General features: G+C 38.0%; 1 protein-coding gene across 2 annotated transcripts; it reads right to left on the bottom strand.

Annotated features, from left to right (window-relative positions):
• Positions 1-104: 104 nt before the first annotated feature.
• LOC114746024 (protein RRC1) lies at positions 105-16,802 on the bottom strand. 2 transcript variants are annotated; one of them, XM_028934205.1, is made up of 18 exons: positions 16,734-16,802; positions 15,590-15,677; positions 15,378-15,513; positions 15,157-15,199; positions 12,567-12,627; positions 12,306-12,458; positions 11,893-12,009; positions 11,641-11,806; positions 10,652-10,764; positions 10,503-10,550; positions 9,755-9,976; positions 9,522-9,580; positions 9,302-9,386; positions 9,065-9,202; positions 8,466-8,690; positions 7,580-8,382; positions 1,457-1,623; positions 105-805 (listed from the first exon to the last, which is right to left on the bottom strand). In XM_028934205.1, the coding sequence occupies exons 2-18, from the start codon at positions 15,662-15,664 to the stop codon at positions 522-524; spliced, it is 2,895 nt and encodes a 964-aa protein (XP_028790038.1). In that variant the 5' UTR covers positions 15,665-15,677; positions 16,734-16,802; the 3' UTR covers positions 105-521. The 2 variants fall into 2 exon arrangements, with proteins under 2 accessions (XP_028790038.1, XP_028790035.1); XM_028934202.1 differs by lacking the exon at positions 16,734-16,802 and having other exon boundaries at positions 522-805; positions 10,470-10,550; positions 15,590-15,664.
• Positions 16,803-17,293: the final 491 nt, after the last annotated feature.

The following is a 17,293-nucleotide window of genomic DNA, read 5'->3' on the forward strand; positions in this document are numbered from 1 at the left end:
ATAGAAACCAAATTATGAATTTCAATGGTTAAGCTTGCAAATCACTCCACCAACAAACAAATTGAAATGATCCTCCGGGACTCGGAGTTCCAGAATAATCTGACTTGGTGAAAAGTTCACATTTTTAACAGTGAACCCTAAACATTAAATTCTTTTCACTTGAGGATTCCAGTTTAAATTTCAAGATTAGTACACCACAGAAGCTTAGAAGCAAATGAAACATGGGCAGAAACCCAGTTGTGTATACATAATTTGAGGCAGCAAAGCAATTGATTCATTGACCAAAATAACAGAGTCAAGAATGTTGACAATACATCTGGCTATAATTATAGCTTCTACCCAAAATCAGATTGATTCTCTCCCCATGGGAAAACCATCCTTTTGAAACTGTCTATGGTGACAATTTCCCAGCCGGCATTTCTTTCCTTCTTCGTTCAGGTATAGAAATGGCTGGAATCTCCCCATGACGGCGCTAGTCTAGTCTGACAAACAAATCTGCACCTTTAATTATGTGGGATCTCTTATTTCACCCGTCTCCTCCGGTCCCTGTCTCTGCCTCTCTCCCTTTCATGATCATCCCTCTCCCTGCTTCCACTTTTCTCTCGATCCCTACCTCTATCATTATCAAAATCATAACCCCCTCTATCTCTCTGTCTATCTCGGTCCCTGTCTGCATCATGTTCCCTCTCCCTGTCTCTGCCTGATCTTCGTTGTGGACTATGACTTCGGCTACGACTACGGTGGCGTTTTCTTGAAACATCATGTGAATCATCTCTCCTGTCCCTCCTCTCTGAAGATGTTCTTCCTGCAAGTATTTTAACAAAAAAAAGATGTTCTGTCAAAACTTTCAAATCCATTAGAAACCTGGAAATCAATTCCGAACAAGTAGTAAAAGAACAATGCACTATTTCAGACTCCATGCAATTGAACAATTTTTACCTGAGTTCAAAATTATCACTCTTTGAAGTTCTAAGAATTACAGGAAGCTGGATCTCTAATTTTCAACTTACATAATAATAACACCATTTCACAAAGCGACAGTTACGTCACATGAGGATAATATGTTGATTTTGTTTCCAGTTTTAACAGGATTTTGTGAACATTTGGCATATACCATGCTAAAACTTGAACAAGTTCATGCTGTTTCAAAGAATATATCTGAATAATATACAAGAAATATCATATTTAATCACCCTGATTTCAATTCAATGTTAAAAAACCCAATTACTTTTGCAATACTTTCAAGCTAGGAACTATGGCTGCTGACTGACTTGGCAACACAGTAAAAGTGAGTGGCAATAAGTCAATTTAAACCGCTGGTTAGTGTCCAACAAATGTTAGACCTGGACACAGCTCCATTATTTAAAATTTTAAATATCCTTGCTTTATGGCTCCAACTAAGGGGCAGGGAAGAGGGGAGGAGAAAGAGCCTAGGGTTAGCGCAGAAGAAACTTACTACTTCCTTGACCATCTTCTCCAGAATCTGATAATCCAAACTCTGCTTGCAACCGTTTCCTGTGCAGTGTGACTTTTCTCTCAATTTCCTCCAAATTTTTTATTCCCCTCTCTTCAAGAGACTCCCGGTATTCAATTAAAGCAACTTCTAGGCGTCTCAACTTCTGCCTGCGTAACAACCATGGTAAAAGAGCAATAAATAACGCACCTGAGAAGAAACATTACCTGGCCTTTAAATAAGTATTTTGGAAAATACTTACTCAAAGTGATACCCAGGATTCCTCAAACAATTATGACACCAAACATTTATAATCAGCACAAGAATTTGCTACGCTAAAACAAATATCTAGTGCTTGCACAAAGAAAAGAACCAAAAGGACAATGAAACTGTGATTGCGAATGAAAAGGGACAAACTTGCAGAATCAAAAAGTTATAAGAGAATAGAGATACTAGGGCTGGTAGAAATAGGGAATTAAGAGACAATCTCACAAAAGACTGCAGGCAGAAGCTTGTTTCACCATGGCTGACACCTCTTGATGTAAGAGGGTAGCAGTAATGCAAAAAAGTCCCAGGATATTTCCATAAAACCACTCCCTAATGAACTCAATTCTTCATTCTAATTTAATTTGATGATTTCTTACTGAACATCCTGCTTAATTATTGTAGGAAATTTATTTATAGTAACATTCCTTGATTAGTCAACAGTAAAATAAATGAAATTCCAAAGTCACCATCTGCTAGCAGAACAAAAATGTACAGTATTGTTGGAAGATAAAGCCCAAGCCCAATAAGATGTGTTTCAGTCAGTTCGGTTACTGTATTTTAGTTTACAAAGCAAATTATGATTCTAGCCTGATTAGGATAGATTATGATAGATCCTTGTTTATCATTTATCATTTATCTTTCACCGTAGCCTAGCTTTATATATTGTATCTCTCGACTTCGGTATTCACTGAATAAAAATAGAATTATTCTCGTCTCCCTTCATCATGGTATCAGAGCGGGCGAACCGGGAGAGAGAGAGAAAGTCGCGACCGACCAGTGAGTGAAAGTCGCGACCGTCCAGCGAACCGGAGAGCAGAGCAGGCGAACCGGGAGAGAGAGTGAGAGTCGCGACTGACCAGAGAGTGAAAGTCGTGACCGACCAGCGAACCGGGAGAGAAGGTGAAAGTCGCAGGTTCCACCGCGACTAAGACCGACCAGCGAGAGGTTAAAAGTCGACATTCTCAGCGCGACTAAGAACGGCGTTACTGGTCGTATGGTATTGTATAATTCAAATTGAGTGATTCATCGCACCGAAGACAGCAAATTCGACCGACCCAATTCGTCACACTGAAATCTGGTGAACCCAGCGAGAACAAGGAGTCGAAAGATGGAGTCTGGAGAGTTTCCGCCTCTGTTCGGTACAATGAGGCGTTCAGCTTCAGCATTAACGGCAGGTACAGCACCATCCTCTTCCTCCTCTGCGACAGTTCTATCCACATCAGGTCCCTCCTCAACGGGAATCGAATCCGGAGCGGTCACAGAAACACAACAGATGCTAATCTCTCACAAGTTAAATGGGAATAATTATTTACAATGGTCCCAAAGTGTCCTTATGTACCTACGAGGCAGAAGAAAGGAAAAATATATAACTGGGGAGGCTCCACAACCAAGTCCAGATGACTCAAAGTATGATATTTGGTTTGCTGAAAACAATCTAGTGATGACCTGGTTATGTAATTCTATGACGACAGACATTAGCGAAGGCTATTTACTTGCTAAGACAGCAAAGGAAATATGGGATGCTGCAAAAAGAACATATTCAGCTATGGAGAACACTGCTGCTTTGTTTCAAATCAAAAAATTACAAAGAGAGATGAAACAAGGAAATATGACCGTGACACAATATTATACTGCTCTCACACGATTGTGGCAGCAGTTGGACATGTTTGAAGTCCATGAATGGAAGTGTAGCAGTGATGCCCAATTATATAGGGAACTGGTTGAAAAGGAAAGAACCTATGAGTTCTTACTTGGACTCATTGATATGTTTGATGATGTAAGAGGAAGAATCATGGGAATGAGACCGCTGCCATCACTGTTTGAAACTTTCAACATGGTTAGATGTGAAGAAAGTAGAAAGCAACTTACCCAGAGTATATCAACACCCTCTGAGGGTTCGGCGTTGACAGTACAAGGCAACAATGGACTAGAACAGAGAGGAAAGAAGAACTCCAAAGGATGGTGTGATCATTGCAACAAAAATGGTCACACTAGGGACATATGCTGGAAACTACACGGCAAGCCAGCAAATTTAAAACAAAGGCGAAGACCAGAAAGTAGGGGGTATGTTGCTGCGACCAGCGAGAATGAGGAGAATGGTGAAACTCTTAGCCGAGAAGAGCTACAAGTGCTTAAACGAATCCTGGAGAAACACAATAACTCAACCACCAACCCCAAGGCAAATTTGGTAAAGTCAGGTAATTCTATTATAGCCTTAAATGCCATGGTAACACGTGATAACACTTGGATTGTTGACTCTGGAGCTACAGATCATATGACGGGTAATAAAGTTCTGTTCAAAATTCTAAAGTATTGTCATGATGAGAATCTTAAGGTGAAAGTTGCTAATGGACTTTTCTCCAAAGTATGTGGTGTTGGAAGTATTGAGATCTCAGATAGCTTAGAATTAAAGAATGTTCTATTTATCCCGGCACTTGCATGTAATTTGCTATCAGTGAGTAAAATAACTAAAAATCATCACTGTAGAGTGTTTTTTGATGATACCAATTGCGTTTTTCAGGATTTGACAACGAGGAGGAGGATTGGTATTGCTAAAGAATGGGACGGACTCTATTATCTTGAAGGCTCTAAGATCACCAACAAACAAGTAGGCAAGGCGTTGTTTAGTTCAAATTCTTCGAATAAGGATGTATTATTATGGCACTCTAGGATAGGCCATCCCAGTGTTGATTATATGAAACATTTATTTCCAGATTTATTGAATAAAAGTTCAATTCCTTTTCTTTGTGAAACCTGTCAACTTGCAAAACAAACAAGAAATTCTTACCCCTTACAATCCTATAAACCAACAGCACCCTTCACCTTGATACATAGTGATATTTGGGGACCAGCAAGAGTTAAATCAACCTCTAATGCTAGATGGTTTGTTACGTTTATTGATGACCACACACGAGTGACTTGGGTATACCTAATGAAAGAAAAATCAGAAATTTTCAACATATTCAGAAATTTCCACACATTTGTAAAACCCCAATTCCAAGGGGCAATCAAGATACTAAGGAGTGACAATGCAAGGGAGTACCTTAGCACAAACTTGAAGGAATTCCTTGACCAGCAAGGGATCCACCATCAAACCTCATGTGCATACACCCCGCAACAAAATGGAGTAGCTGAACGAAAAAACCGACACCTTCTAGAAGTCACCCGAGCCATCATGATTGCTAGGAATGTTCCAAATATATTTTGGGGAGAAGCTATTCTCACATCAACCTACCTCATCAATAGAATGCCCACAAAAGTACTCACCTACCAAACTCCCATTCAAAAACTCCTTGAAACCTACCCAAATTCACCCTTGGTCTCAAACATTCCCTTGAAAGTATTCGGGTGTGTAGTTTACATACATAGAGATAATGGTAACAAACTTGATTCCAGAGCTCTAAAATGTATTTTTCTCGGATACTCCCCTACCCAAAAAGGATATAAGTGTTATTGCCCTACAACAAGGAGAGTTTATGTCACTAAGAATGCTGTGTTTTCAGAAGATGATGCCTACTATCCCAAATTACCCATTCAGGGGGAGAACTATGACTCAGAAGAATGGCTAACTTTGGATCCCTTAGTACAAACAAACCAGGCCATACCAGAACCTGAAAATCCAAACCCACAAGCATCTGAAAACCAACATTCCTCTACTCAACCCGAACCTGAAAATCCAAACCCACAAACCTCCTTTACTGAAGAAGACAATCATGTGGAAAATGATGTTGAGGTAAACACAGAGATAGACCAGGAGCATAATATTGCCTCAGGTAGTGAAGAAGAACAAGTTGACTCAGAAGAGCAGCAAAATAATAGAGTCTCTCACATTCCAAGGCATAACCAAGTCTCCAATCCGGTGTCAGATTCTGAAGAACTTGGGTGGCCAATTGCTCTCAGAAAAGGGGTAAGATCCTGTACTCAGCATCCAATCAGTAAATTTGTTTCCTATGACAGATTATCTTCTAGAATGCAGACATTTGTAGCAAATTTGTCCAGTGAAAGAGTACCCAAGACTTTTCAAGAGGCTATGAGTAACTCTAATTGGAAACAGGCTATCAATGAAGAGTTGGAAGCATTGAAACAGAATGAAACGTGGAAAATCACTGATTTACCCGCAGGAAAGAAGACCGTGGGATGTCGGTGGGTTTTCACCATCAAGTACAATCCAGACGGAAGCATAAACAAATATAAAGCGAGACTTGTGGCCCGAGGATATACACAAACATATGGGGTTGACTATCAAGAAACCTTTGCTCCAGTAGCAAAGCTCAACACCATTAAAGTACTGTTATCAGTAGCAGCAAATTTAGATTGGCCACTCTATCAGTTAGATGTGAAAAATGCCTTTCTAAATGGAGATCTTAAAGAAGAAGTATATATGAAGATACCTGCCGGCTTCCAGAATTCAACAAATTGCTCAAAGGTCTGCAAACTCCAGAAATCATTATACGGACTGAAACAATCCCCTAGAGCTTGGTTCGGAAGATTCTCAACAACAATGAAGAAAATGGGATACTCACAAGGGCAATCAGATCATACGCTCTTTATAAAACATGCTGGTGATCAAATCACTATTTTAATAGTGTATGTAGACGATATTGTGATTACAGGAAACGATGAAAGTACTGTGAGAGAGTTAAAGAAATCATTGGCAGCTGAATTCGAGATGAAAGATCTGGGACAGATGAGGTATTTCCTTGGGATGGAGATTAGTAGAACCAAACAGGGAATAAATGTTTCTCAAAGAAAGTATACATTAGATTTGTTGCAAGAAACAGGAATGCTTGGAGCTAAACCTGCAGAAACCCCTATGGAGACAGACTGCAATTTAGAATACAAGAAAGATGGTACACCAGTTGACACTGGAAGATACCAAAGGCTGGTAGGAAAGCTTATTTATCTAGCTCATACACGACCAGATATAAGTTATGCTGTGGGAGTTGTAAGCCAGTTTATGAATCAACCGCAAGAACAACATATGGAAGCGGTGTACAGAATTTTGAAATACTTGAAGATGAATCCAGGAAAAGGTTTATTCTTCAAGAAAGGCAAATCTAGAGAGATAGAAATCTATACGGATGCTGATCATGGGCGGTCCTTACTTGATAGGAGGTCCACTACTGGATACATTACTTACTTATGGGGAAATCTGGTTACCTGGAGAAGCAAGAAACAACCAGTAGTTTCTAGAAGCAGTGTCGAGGCAGAACTAAGGGCACTGGCTCTTGGGGTCTGCGAAGGAATCTGGATAATTAGAGTTCTAAAAGAGCTGAGACTGATGCCTATTGGGCCAATAAAACTCTGGAGTGACAGTAAATCAGCTATAGAAATGGCTCTAAATCCAGTACACCACGATAGGACAAAACATGTTGAAATCGACAGACATTTCATAAGGGAAAAAATAGAGGGAGGTATCATTGATTTATCTCATGTTCGAACCAAGAATCAAGTGGCAGATTTATTTACTAAGCCATTACCCAGAGACTCGTTCGAAGGACACAGGAGCAAGCTGGGATTGATCGACATCTTCTCACCAGCTTGAGGGGGAGTGTTGGAAGATAAAGCCCAAGCCCAATAAGATGTGTTTCAGTCAGTTCGGTTACTGTATTTTAGTTTACAAAGCAAATTATGATTCTAGCCTGATTAGGATAGATTATGATAGATCCTTGTTTATCATTTATCATTTATCTTTCACCGTAGCCTAGCTTTATATATTGTATCTCTTGACTTCGGTATTCACTGAATAAAAATAGAATTATTCTCGTCTCCCTTCATCAAGTATCAATTCCAAAGACACCATATCTACTGCTGGAATTATAAAATAAGGCAACAAAGTGAGATGAAGTAATATACAACCTCTGCTCTTCATTCATTCCACTATCAGCTGGTGCGGAAATGCTCGTATCAGCAGCAGACTCCAGCTCATCTGTCTTAGTAGTACCATCACCAGCATTCTCGCTACCTGAAGATGAGTAGCTTAATCCCAAACCCTTTCCACGACCCTTCTGTTCATCATCACTATCATCATCCTCTCGAGCCCACTTAGAAGCTGGTAACACTGGATCATTCTTTTCTTTCTTTGTGAAGGCTTTCAATTCAGGGTGTGGAATGGGAAAAGTTTGCGCAAGTGGCACTGAGCCTTTGCCTTGTGAGTGTAAATCATCCTCCCCATAGTGGTCCCATCCAGAGAAACCAACTGGTTCGGGCTCAGTGCTTGTTTCTCTCCGGCTACTTGAATATCTCCCAGAACTTGTTTGGTTCTGAGCATATTTCAATTCATCATCTAGCTCATAACCCCTTTGCTTTTCTGCCTCCTCCAGGCTAAGCAACCGTGCAACCATCATTTCCCTACCACCCACAAGTGACAATCCATTGTGTCGACATCGTCTTTCCAGCTCAGCAAGAGGAAGAGACATTAGCTCCTTCGTTGCAGCTCCTCTGCCCATTGCCAATGCAGAGTCTTGGTTGCTCTTGCTGCCATCAACTGTATCTTCCGAATGCATATTTTTCTCAATTTCAGGTGCATCACCACATATGGAATGAAATAGTGTAACACCAGAGTTGCTAGAACGAATAAACGTGGCTCGTAAGCCATTCACATAAGCATCAGAAAAGAGAAACCAATCTGCCCACACTTGCAGAACTTTTAGCACTCGTTCCTGAAATATTTCAGCCAAAGATCACACTATATGCAAGGATAACCAACAATTGTGTCAAGGCAATCAAAGCTTGTCCAGCCTACCTTTAGGGCCTCAGCAGTAATGCGTCCTGTTATGCTACGATACAAGTCATTAAAACTCTCCATTATGTCAGGCAATGTTGCTTCAAACTTGGTGCGATATGCAGAAGCATTTCTTACTGGAGCACTACTATTGTGAAGCACATCAGAGACGAGCATAAGCCTTGCAACTTTAGTTGGAATAGGGGTCTCTTTCAGTGTCAGGGATTCTGTTAAAACTTCAACTATCTGCAGTTTAAAATAAATCAGAGAAATTAAAATGTTTCAGGAAGAAATATTATATGATTGCCAAAGAAGGGAAATATATTTAATGACAGCATGGTTATAGAATCTGGATGAAAACACTCTTCTTCAGTGGTGGGATACAACTCCTTTTCCTTACTAAAAGCAATACACGTGGATAGGAAGTTTGGGTCAGCAAAGCAACCAAGGTAAAGAAAGACATAAAACGTATAAAAAGAAGCACAGTCAGGCAACAAGAACTAAAGTACTACGATCAGAAAGCAACATCAAACATGAAGAACAATGCCAACAGAAATCTATTGATTTTGCACCCCAGTGACACATATGGAAGTATTCAAGCACCAAAATAACATAAATACCTCTCCAGCTGCATCAGCGTTGTCCAAAGCAAACCCCATAGCTTCTTTTATTTGACTCCTCTCTAATGTTAAAGCACGCAGCATATCCTCAAATTCATCCCTTTGTGCATCAGTCAGTGTTCTTTCGGGTTCCACACGCTGTGAAATCAATTAGAAAATTTATGCAAACATGAGTTGATCCTGACAGACAATGCAGAGAAATTATATTTATTTTTCTTGCAAATACAAATAGAATACCCTGCTTCTCCCTGCAGCATGCGTGGACCCAGACTCCTTTTCATGTTCTGGACTTTTTGTAGAGGGCAATGATGGAGGAATCCATCTGAAGAAACAAACAATGTTTTGTTCATGGTTAACAAGAAGCCGCTTCACAACCACCTACTGACAATTTTAGTTTACTGTTTTCTCATGATGATCAACAAAGCTTCAAACGACCACTAAAATTTGGGGAAAGTACCTTCCACTGCCAGTTATCATAATGAAGGGTTCTGTCCGCCATCTCTGAAGAGTGTCACCCTGCATTGCAAGTAAAACAAACACATAAACCAAAAATGCTCTTAATACTCATTTTGCCAGAATGATAGTTATACCACCTTTTCCCTTTGATTCTATCAAGCTAGACAATAGTCAGCATTCAATAAATCACTGGTAATCAGAGCAAATTAAACCCAAACTAGAACAAAAATGTACCTGAGCAAATGAGTACAGTCTCCAAACATAGTAAGTATGTTCCTTGGAACCAAGCTCAAACAAGAAATTGAAAAGAGGATTGCCACGGCCCCTCTCCATAATGGCTTGCTCAAAAGCACATCCTCCATCCAAAACATACAAAGCCATGGTATCAATCACATGCCTTAGATGCTCATCTTCAGGAGGTGTAACCATTATATCGGGAACATTAGGAGTGAGAACCTACAACAAAATTAAAACATTAGTAATAAATATGTTAAAGGATAGAAAAACAAAATGCTCCAATAAGAACCATAAATTCACAGATGCAACAACACTAAAAGGCCCACGTGAGATTTCTGTGAATCCGCTTATGTTGAAACAGCTTATTTTCAGATAGAGCTTCTGAAGAAGTGCTGCACAAGAGCATTTTGTGTTCGGCAAAATCATTCATTAAGCACTTTTATCACTATTTAAAAAGCAATTGTGCTTGGAAATCCTTCAGGGGGAAAAGTTCCTTTATCACCAGTCAAATCACCATGAAAGGCATTTTGCTTTTGATAAATAATTGAGGATAGTTATGATAAATAATTATTTTGACTGGGGGTATAACATCTTCAAGAACAACAACAACAACAATTTTCTGCTTCCATCATTGCTTCAAAGGGAAGTGTGAGAACCATGGCCAAGGAATCTATTAGTTAGAATAAATGATACCAACTAAAAGAGAACTAACCAGTTCAGAGTTCTGGTTAGAAACAGAAGTTACCGGTGGACCTGATGGGCCAGATGGACCAGACAAGATCACAGTGGCACCCTGACAATTAAAAAAGTGTAACATATTAGACAACACTTTCAGAAAATATAACATCAATTAATAATGAAAACAGCCTTTTAAAAGAAAGATGATAATAATACCTCCTTACTCCTGATGGCCATATGCCCTGGTGGAGGTGCAGGGAGTGCTTGCGATGGGAGAGCAACAGACTTACCCCAGCCAATTTTCAATTCATACTCATAAACCACGACCCCTGCAAAAAATAACCAAATTCCTGAGTCTTCTGCATTTAGACATTTCAGCACATAAATTTACTGTCTCTCGCAGGCAAACAGTGCATATGAACATACATAAAAAGCTTAATCATTTAGTAGTTATAAAATTAAAGCAATCATCCTATATCTTATGCTCACATGCTACCTTCCTAAAACATATAGATTGAATAATCTACTAAGATATCATCAGAGAAGTTGCGGAAAGAAATAAATTCAAAATACACTGCATGGAACAGGGTAGTGCTACAGGCTCCTGGTACTTCAGCCCACATGTTTTCCAAATTAGCAGAGATGCTCGTCATAATCATGTTTAGCCTGGGTGACTGACTAGGATGCTTTTGACAACACTGAAGCAAAGCTATCTTCACTGGCCCTAAAAAGCTTAGATCCTACACTATCCCCCATTAGAAGTAAACAAATGATACCATTATAAATTAATTACTTCTAAAACGTGCACCTCAAAACTAACTTCTACAGAACACTAACTACTTCCAATCGCAAGCATTCCTCTAATACCCAGCATAGCATATTTCATCCTTACAAACCCAATTCATGATTATGTTAAATAACATAAGTATATATCCATTTGTTCCTCAATTCTACAGTTCTCATTCAATAACAATAGTCACACAGCAATCACACACAACTCTGGAAAACTATTGTCAGACGAACTTCAATATTTTCACCTTCAATAAGTTATATAGTATATATTATTTGCAAAGAAGTAATAACTTAAATTCGAATTTCATGGCAGAAGTAACTGATATATAGAATATAGATAATAAATTAGCATTTACGTAGGAAAGACAAATTAATATTTTTTCTGCTTCCAATTTTGGCAAGAAGGGTCAAACCTTGCATTTCATCTTTAGCAGCCTGTCCATCAGCTCTGTTCATGAAAGCAACAAAGCCACAGTTTCTTTGCCGCCGTCGTTCCTCCTCTGTCCTAGGCCACATTATCTTTACGCTAGCAATGGGTCCAAATCTTCCAAAAGTTCGGAGAAGAAAATTTTCATCAACCTAGAATTAAGGAAAATGCTGAAATGAGATTTACATCTCCCATTTTCAATAGCACAAGAACTTATTAATGCAAGGAGACAAATCACCTTTGGAGAGAGATTTCCAACATATAGATTTGTAGTTTGTGGATCACCATCATCAAATGATCCTGGCAGTTTTCCACTTGGATCAAAATCATCAGGCAATTCATCAAAGCGACTAATCTGTAGGAGAGGGATAGATTTGCATGTCACAGATTATGCAGTCGATCAATTAATGTTTCTCATAACATCAAATAAGAATAAAAAAGTGCAAGCATATAACAGTGTGATATGCACGAGAAATTCATCATGTACTTATAGCAGTCTTACACTTTTCAAAAGCTTTACCAAATCTTATGGAGTTAAACCTAGCAGCAATACTAGTTTTGTACGGTATGAACATCAAGATACAACCAAAAACATTAAACTACCAGCACTTATATGCAAATAAGTACACTTGTCAGGAAAGAGTATCTTACACTAGAATGTTCAGTGCTGCGCCCATCACGCCAATGTTCACGTTCTTGGTTTCGCCTCTCCCTCATTTCTTGCTCATGTTTTAGCTCCTCCATAAAGTTATCTATATTCCGCGACTTGCCTTTCTCCTTCTCCTTAGGCTTCTCCTCCTCTTTCTAGTACAACACAAGATTATTAGACCTAGAGTCTAGACACGGTGTAGCATTGAAATGGAAAGAACAAAAATATTATTTCAGAGATGATAACTTTATAGCAATACTGACTTTCTTCTCAGCTTCTTTTCCCTTGGTTGCCAAAGGAGGAGGTATAAAAGATGGAACATACCTGCAAAGATATATCAGGTATGAATAGCCATACTCATATCAGTCTAAAAATAGGATATGTTTGTGTGTGCGCGCGCGCGCGTGTGTATGAAATAGCAATTCCCAAAAGGTTCTCATCGATAGTCAGATTTATTAATTTGTATCTTCTACATTTTCACTGAGCAATCTAAGAAACTACTCCACATGACACTAACAGTCATTCCAACTGATGATTTTGGTTCAGGAAGTTGTATTCTTTCTTTCAGTCGATGCTTAATTTCATGGAAAAGCAAAAGGTGGGATGTTGCAGCTAGATCACATAGAAGCCGAGTCATGTAATAGCATTAACAACCTTTGAACTTGTGTAGTTGGAAGAGTTACTAGGAGAATCAAGGTTTGGAAAAGTAGGTAATCAGGCAACCCTACTTGTCTAAGTTTTTCACGAGGGGACAAACTACACAGAAGTTGACATCATCATAGAAAAATCAATGGATGCATTAATGCTAGAATTTTCAGCAAGTCTTTTGCCTGTCTTTATAACAAGCTTGATGTAAATGCATGCTCCAAGCCTCCAACTTGAGGGGAGAGTATGAATAGGTTTGCACAAGATATATTGCAGCTGTACTACAAGCACAAGGGTTGCAAGTTCTACTTTACTTCATATTTGATGAGGGAATTTTAACCGTGTAAAACCGAAGTTTTGTACGTCAGTACAGCATTATCACCAACATACATTCTCAAACCATAAGTTTCCTCCTTTATTCCTAGGTTCAAACTATTTGTATTGAATACCGTTGTATTTTCAACAAGAGCTGTATTAAATAAGTAAAATAAATAAAGAATTATATAAATACTGATAAATTATTAAAACCACACATTGAATATAATATAGAATATGTAAGAACAAAACTCTCACATATCCCCTGGTGCAATGACCTTATAACCCTACAATAGCTCAAGATGCATTTTAAGATTGGGCACCATCCATAACACTGGATGCAACAAAATTCACTGACCTCATCATACAGATCACATGATCTGCTGATAAGAAAAGTTAGTGAATTAACAACCAAACATGAATGTGAAAGTAAAAGGAATACGTTCATCACAATTATATATCTAAGTTAGCCAAACATTATCCTTTATCACAGCATCAAATATCTTATAATGCTATATGCCAATTATATGTTGGCAAAAAAAGTAAGGTTCTCATTTCTGCATACTATTGTAGTTGTAATTTTTTTAGAGGTTTGCAAAGAAGCCTGGAATTCATTAAAAGGACTGAAATGGCCACTGCTGATAAGTTTCTCAATAGCCATCAATCAACTATCAAGACTTAAAATGATCAATGGTATGGTATTTTATCTCCAAAAAGATTCAAGCATGAATCGGATGAAGTGTTAAAATATCCTTGAGCAGAAATTAGATGTAAGCTACAGTAAAAACCGCTTAACCTGAAAACTTCAAAAAGGAAGACATGACAATGCAAAACAAAAAATTCTGATAGGCCAAACTGTCACAAAAAATTTTGATAGGCCATACTGTCACAAAATCATACTACCTTCTTTTTCTTCTTTTCAACATTTATTAAGCCTTAATAAAAAAAAACAGAGAGAGAGAGAGAGGTAAACAAATAAATTATATGAATTCATACGCGCGCACAAATTGCAAGGTGGAGTGAATTTTAGTTCATCAAGAATATCTACAAATGATCCAAAATATGAATAAAATATGCAAGAAATCCAACATCTAATTTCTCAAAGAAGAACAAGCTTTCCACAAAATAACTCCACTAAGTGGAGCAAAAATAACTGCACACCGTGCAGAGTGGAATTGTATTTATTAGAATAAAAGGAAACATTACAAGGAAGCAGGATAACATATTCTCAGAGATAAAACAGAATGAAAACCATCAAATCAAGCAAACAGAAGTGCCGCCGCTAGCCCCAGGGGGCCAGAAGAAAGTGCACATATGCACGTGCACACACCCAAGGGGACCCGATATCAATTGGATATGCCTCGTTATTTGACATGATCTAGTAATTTAATTTCCACCAATTAAAAAAAGTCATATGCACCCAGATTTCAACAATGTTCCTAGGCCAACATAAATCAAAACTTCAACACAGACAATAATAATAAAGCAAAGGAAACTTCTCACAGCAAATTTAAATATGAACAGATTACCAGACATATGAAGTTCTTGTTGTTTGAGAAATAAGGTGTCAAAGTTGGTCAGACAAGAACAAATCAAGAAAGTAAATTCCATATTTCTAACCAAATTTTCTTTTCTGCAATCAGAATACATCAAATTCTTAACAGAGTTGGAGGAGACTACATCTTACAGAATATTTTCCAAACCCAAAAAGAAAAATACCAGTAACACTACGTTTCTACAAATATTTTTTAAAGTACATTAGTTACACAATCAAATGTGTCATTATTGATTTACGCCTAACGAACATAAATCCATATCGGACAGACATGTTCCTATGTATGATACCTGATGAATATAGCATAGCAACATGGTTAATCAAAAGCATTTATTTACCTACTTCCCTTCTTTGCAGAAACCCCATCTTTGGACTTTTCACCTGCCATCCGTGAATGAATAAAAAAGTTCCATACTTTTATTAATGTTATCCAAAATAATAGCAAAAACTAATATTTATCCATAACATGAAAATATCTATAATCAAGATTTCAGAGAGTGTGCAGAAATGGCATAAATGGGAGGGGTAAAACAGTACAGAATTTATCAGTCATACCAACCTTCAGAATCTGCTTTTATTTTTTCATTGGGATTGATAGTTCCTCCTCGAACAAAAGCCTTTGATCCAGGAGTGCTATCACCTTGAAATGACTCAACAAACTCAGCATACAAGCGTGCAGTTTCATCTTCTGCTCTCTGCAGAAGCCAAAACACATTAGATAGTTAAAATTGTCTTCCCTAATAAGCACTAAATTGGGTTTACAAGCCTTACCTTCTTCTTTGCCTCTTCTTCTTCTCTGTGCTTTTGAAAGGGTGTTTTTTTCCGTGTAATGGAGAAGGAACTCATCTTTGCATAGAACCTGAAGGGATGATGGAAAAATTTAATACATTCTGCAACCTCAAACAGAATTCTAATGGGAAATTAGGTTGCACTGAGTATTGAAACTGTCATAGCTTTTCATGATCATTTTTCTATATCTAGAACCAACTCTTGTTTTACTCTTACTTCAGTATGTAAGATCTGCAATAAATTAATGAAATAAAAAGTGTTGCAAACAAATGACTGTAGGAAAAATACATTACCAATTCTGACAATCCTCCAGAAAAAAGAAGTAATATAGACATGAATGACAATTACCAACTGCTCACTACTGTACCTAAAGCCTTAACCTAGGCGTGCCGCTAAAATGTAAAACGCATAGTAACTGATGTTACAAAATCATCCTCATATTCAATCGCTGCCCTCTCAAAAAAGTAACCTAAACTAAAAATTGCTTATTAAATCAGCTACAGGACACGGGGTTGAACCAAAGTACCCAACTTCCCCCAATTCCCAGAAACCACAAACTTTCCCTAAACTTCCGACCAAATATATAAAGTCAGTTCACGAAATTCAATTTACAATGAATAACACATTTGAAAGATTTCCCCAAAATAACCACCCACAACTATTATTCATCCCAACACCGAAGAAACACAAAAAAGTAGTGACTAACGGAATGATTAATTCAAAAGTACCGAGAATTCAATACGTATTAAAAAATAACGTGAAAATTGCATCCCAACCACAAATTGATTCAGTAACCAGTAAAGTAGCTGGCACTTGAATCCAAAGGAGTAAACGAATGAGGACAGATTAAAGTAACGTCCAACCAGAGTCAAAACATGAAAACTTATGAAGGGAAAACTACAACCTCGGCAAGTGTGAGAGAGAGAAAATAGAGAAATCATAGGGAAGCTAATGAATAATCGAAAGCCATTGTCGCAATTGTACGAAAACAAGAAAAGAAAATCCGTGTTTGCAGACGCATTAGATGCATGAGCAGCAGAAGTATGAACCTTGGTAATCGATGAACGAAGGGAGAGATTTGACAGAGGAGGAGACCGAAGAGAGAGAGAGGGATGGGGCAGCTCACCTGGGTTTTCTTTTTCCGCTCCGTTTGGGTTTTGCGCGTCGTCGGGTCGGAAACAAAAGGAAGGCAGAACAAGCAGACTGGCTTACAGTGGCATATGTGTTCCTTTCTAATGTTAATTATAAAAATGTGTTTATGCGCTTTGTATTATTCGTTACATTTATAAAGCAATTATGAATGACACCCATCAATGTATGAACATTTTTTTTAAGTATGAAATTGTGAATTTATAGACTTTCTATAAAATATAATGAATGTATGAATTGTGGCAGGAAAAAATATTATGTTATTTCAAATTTACTTCCATGATCACTTAATCAAGAATAATATTTCAAAAAATTATTGTTTTATTATGTTATTATAACAAATGTATGGCATTAGAAGCAAGCATTAGAAGCAAGCGTTAGTAGGTCCTAGAGCTAGTAATACGAGCCAACCCGCAAGTTATGGACTGACCCATGGCGAGGTTGGTCTTTTTAGGACCAACTTCTCCAAAGTGGGTTGACGGTTTAGGCCCACTAACCTACCAATTTTTATAAACTTTTTTTTTTTACCTTTTATTT

The sequence above is a fragment of the Neltuma alba genome, unplaced genomic scaffold, assembly GCF_004799145.2.
Source record: "Neltuma alba isolate B1F8T4 unplaced genomic scaffold, ASM479914v2 tig00004866_pilon, whole genome shotgun sequence".
In the NCBI taxonomy this organism is placed as follows: Eukaryota; Viridiplantae; Streptophyta; class Magnoliopsida; order Fabales; family Fabaceae; genus Neltuma; species Neltuma alba.

Excerpts from the sequence above, each read along its gene's own strand:
- LOC114746024 (XM_028934202.1), bottom strand. The coding sequence starts at position 15,664 with ATGAGTTCCTTCTCCATTACACGGAAAAAAACACCCTTTCAAAAGCAC. Across the intron at positions 12,459-12,566 it reads GAAAAGAAGCTGAGAAGAAA|AAAGAGGAGGAGAAGCCTAA; the intron begins GTCAGTATTGCT and ends GTGTTGTACTAG. Across the intron at positions 806-1,456 it reads AGAAGATGGTCAAGGAAGTA|GAAGAACATCTTCAGAGAGG; the intron begins GTAAGTTTCTTC and ends AAATACTTGCAG.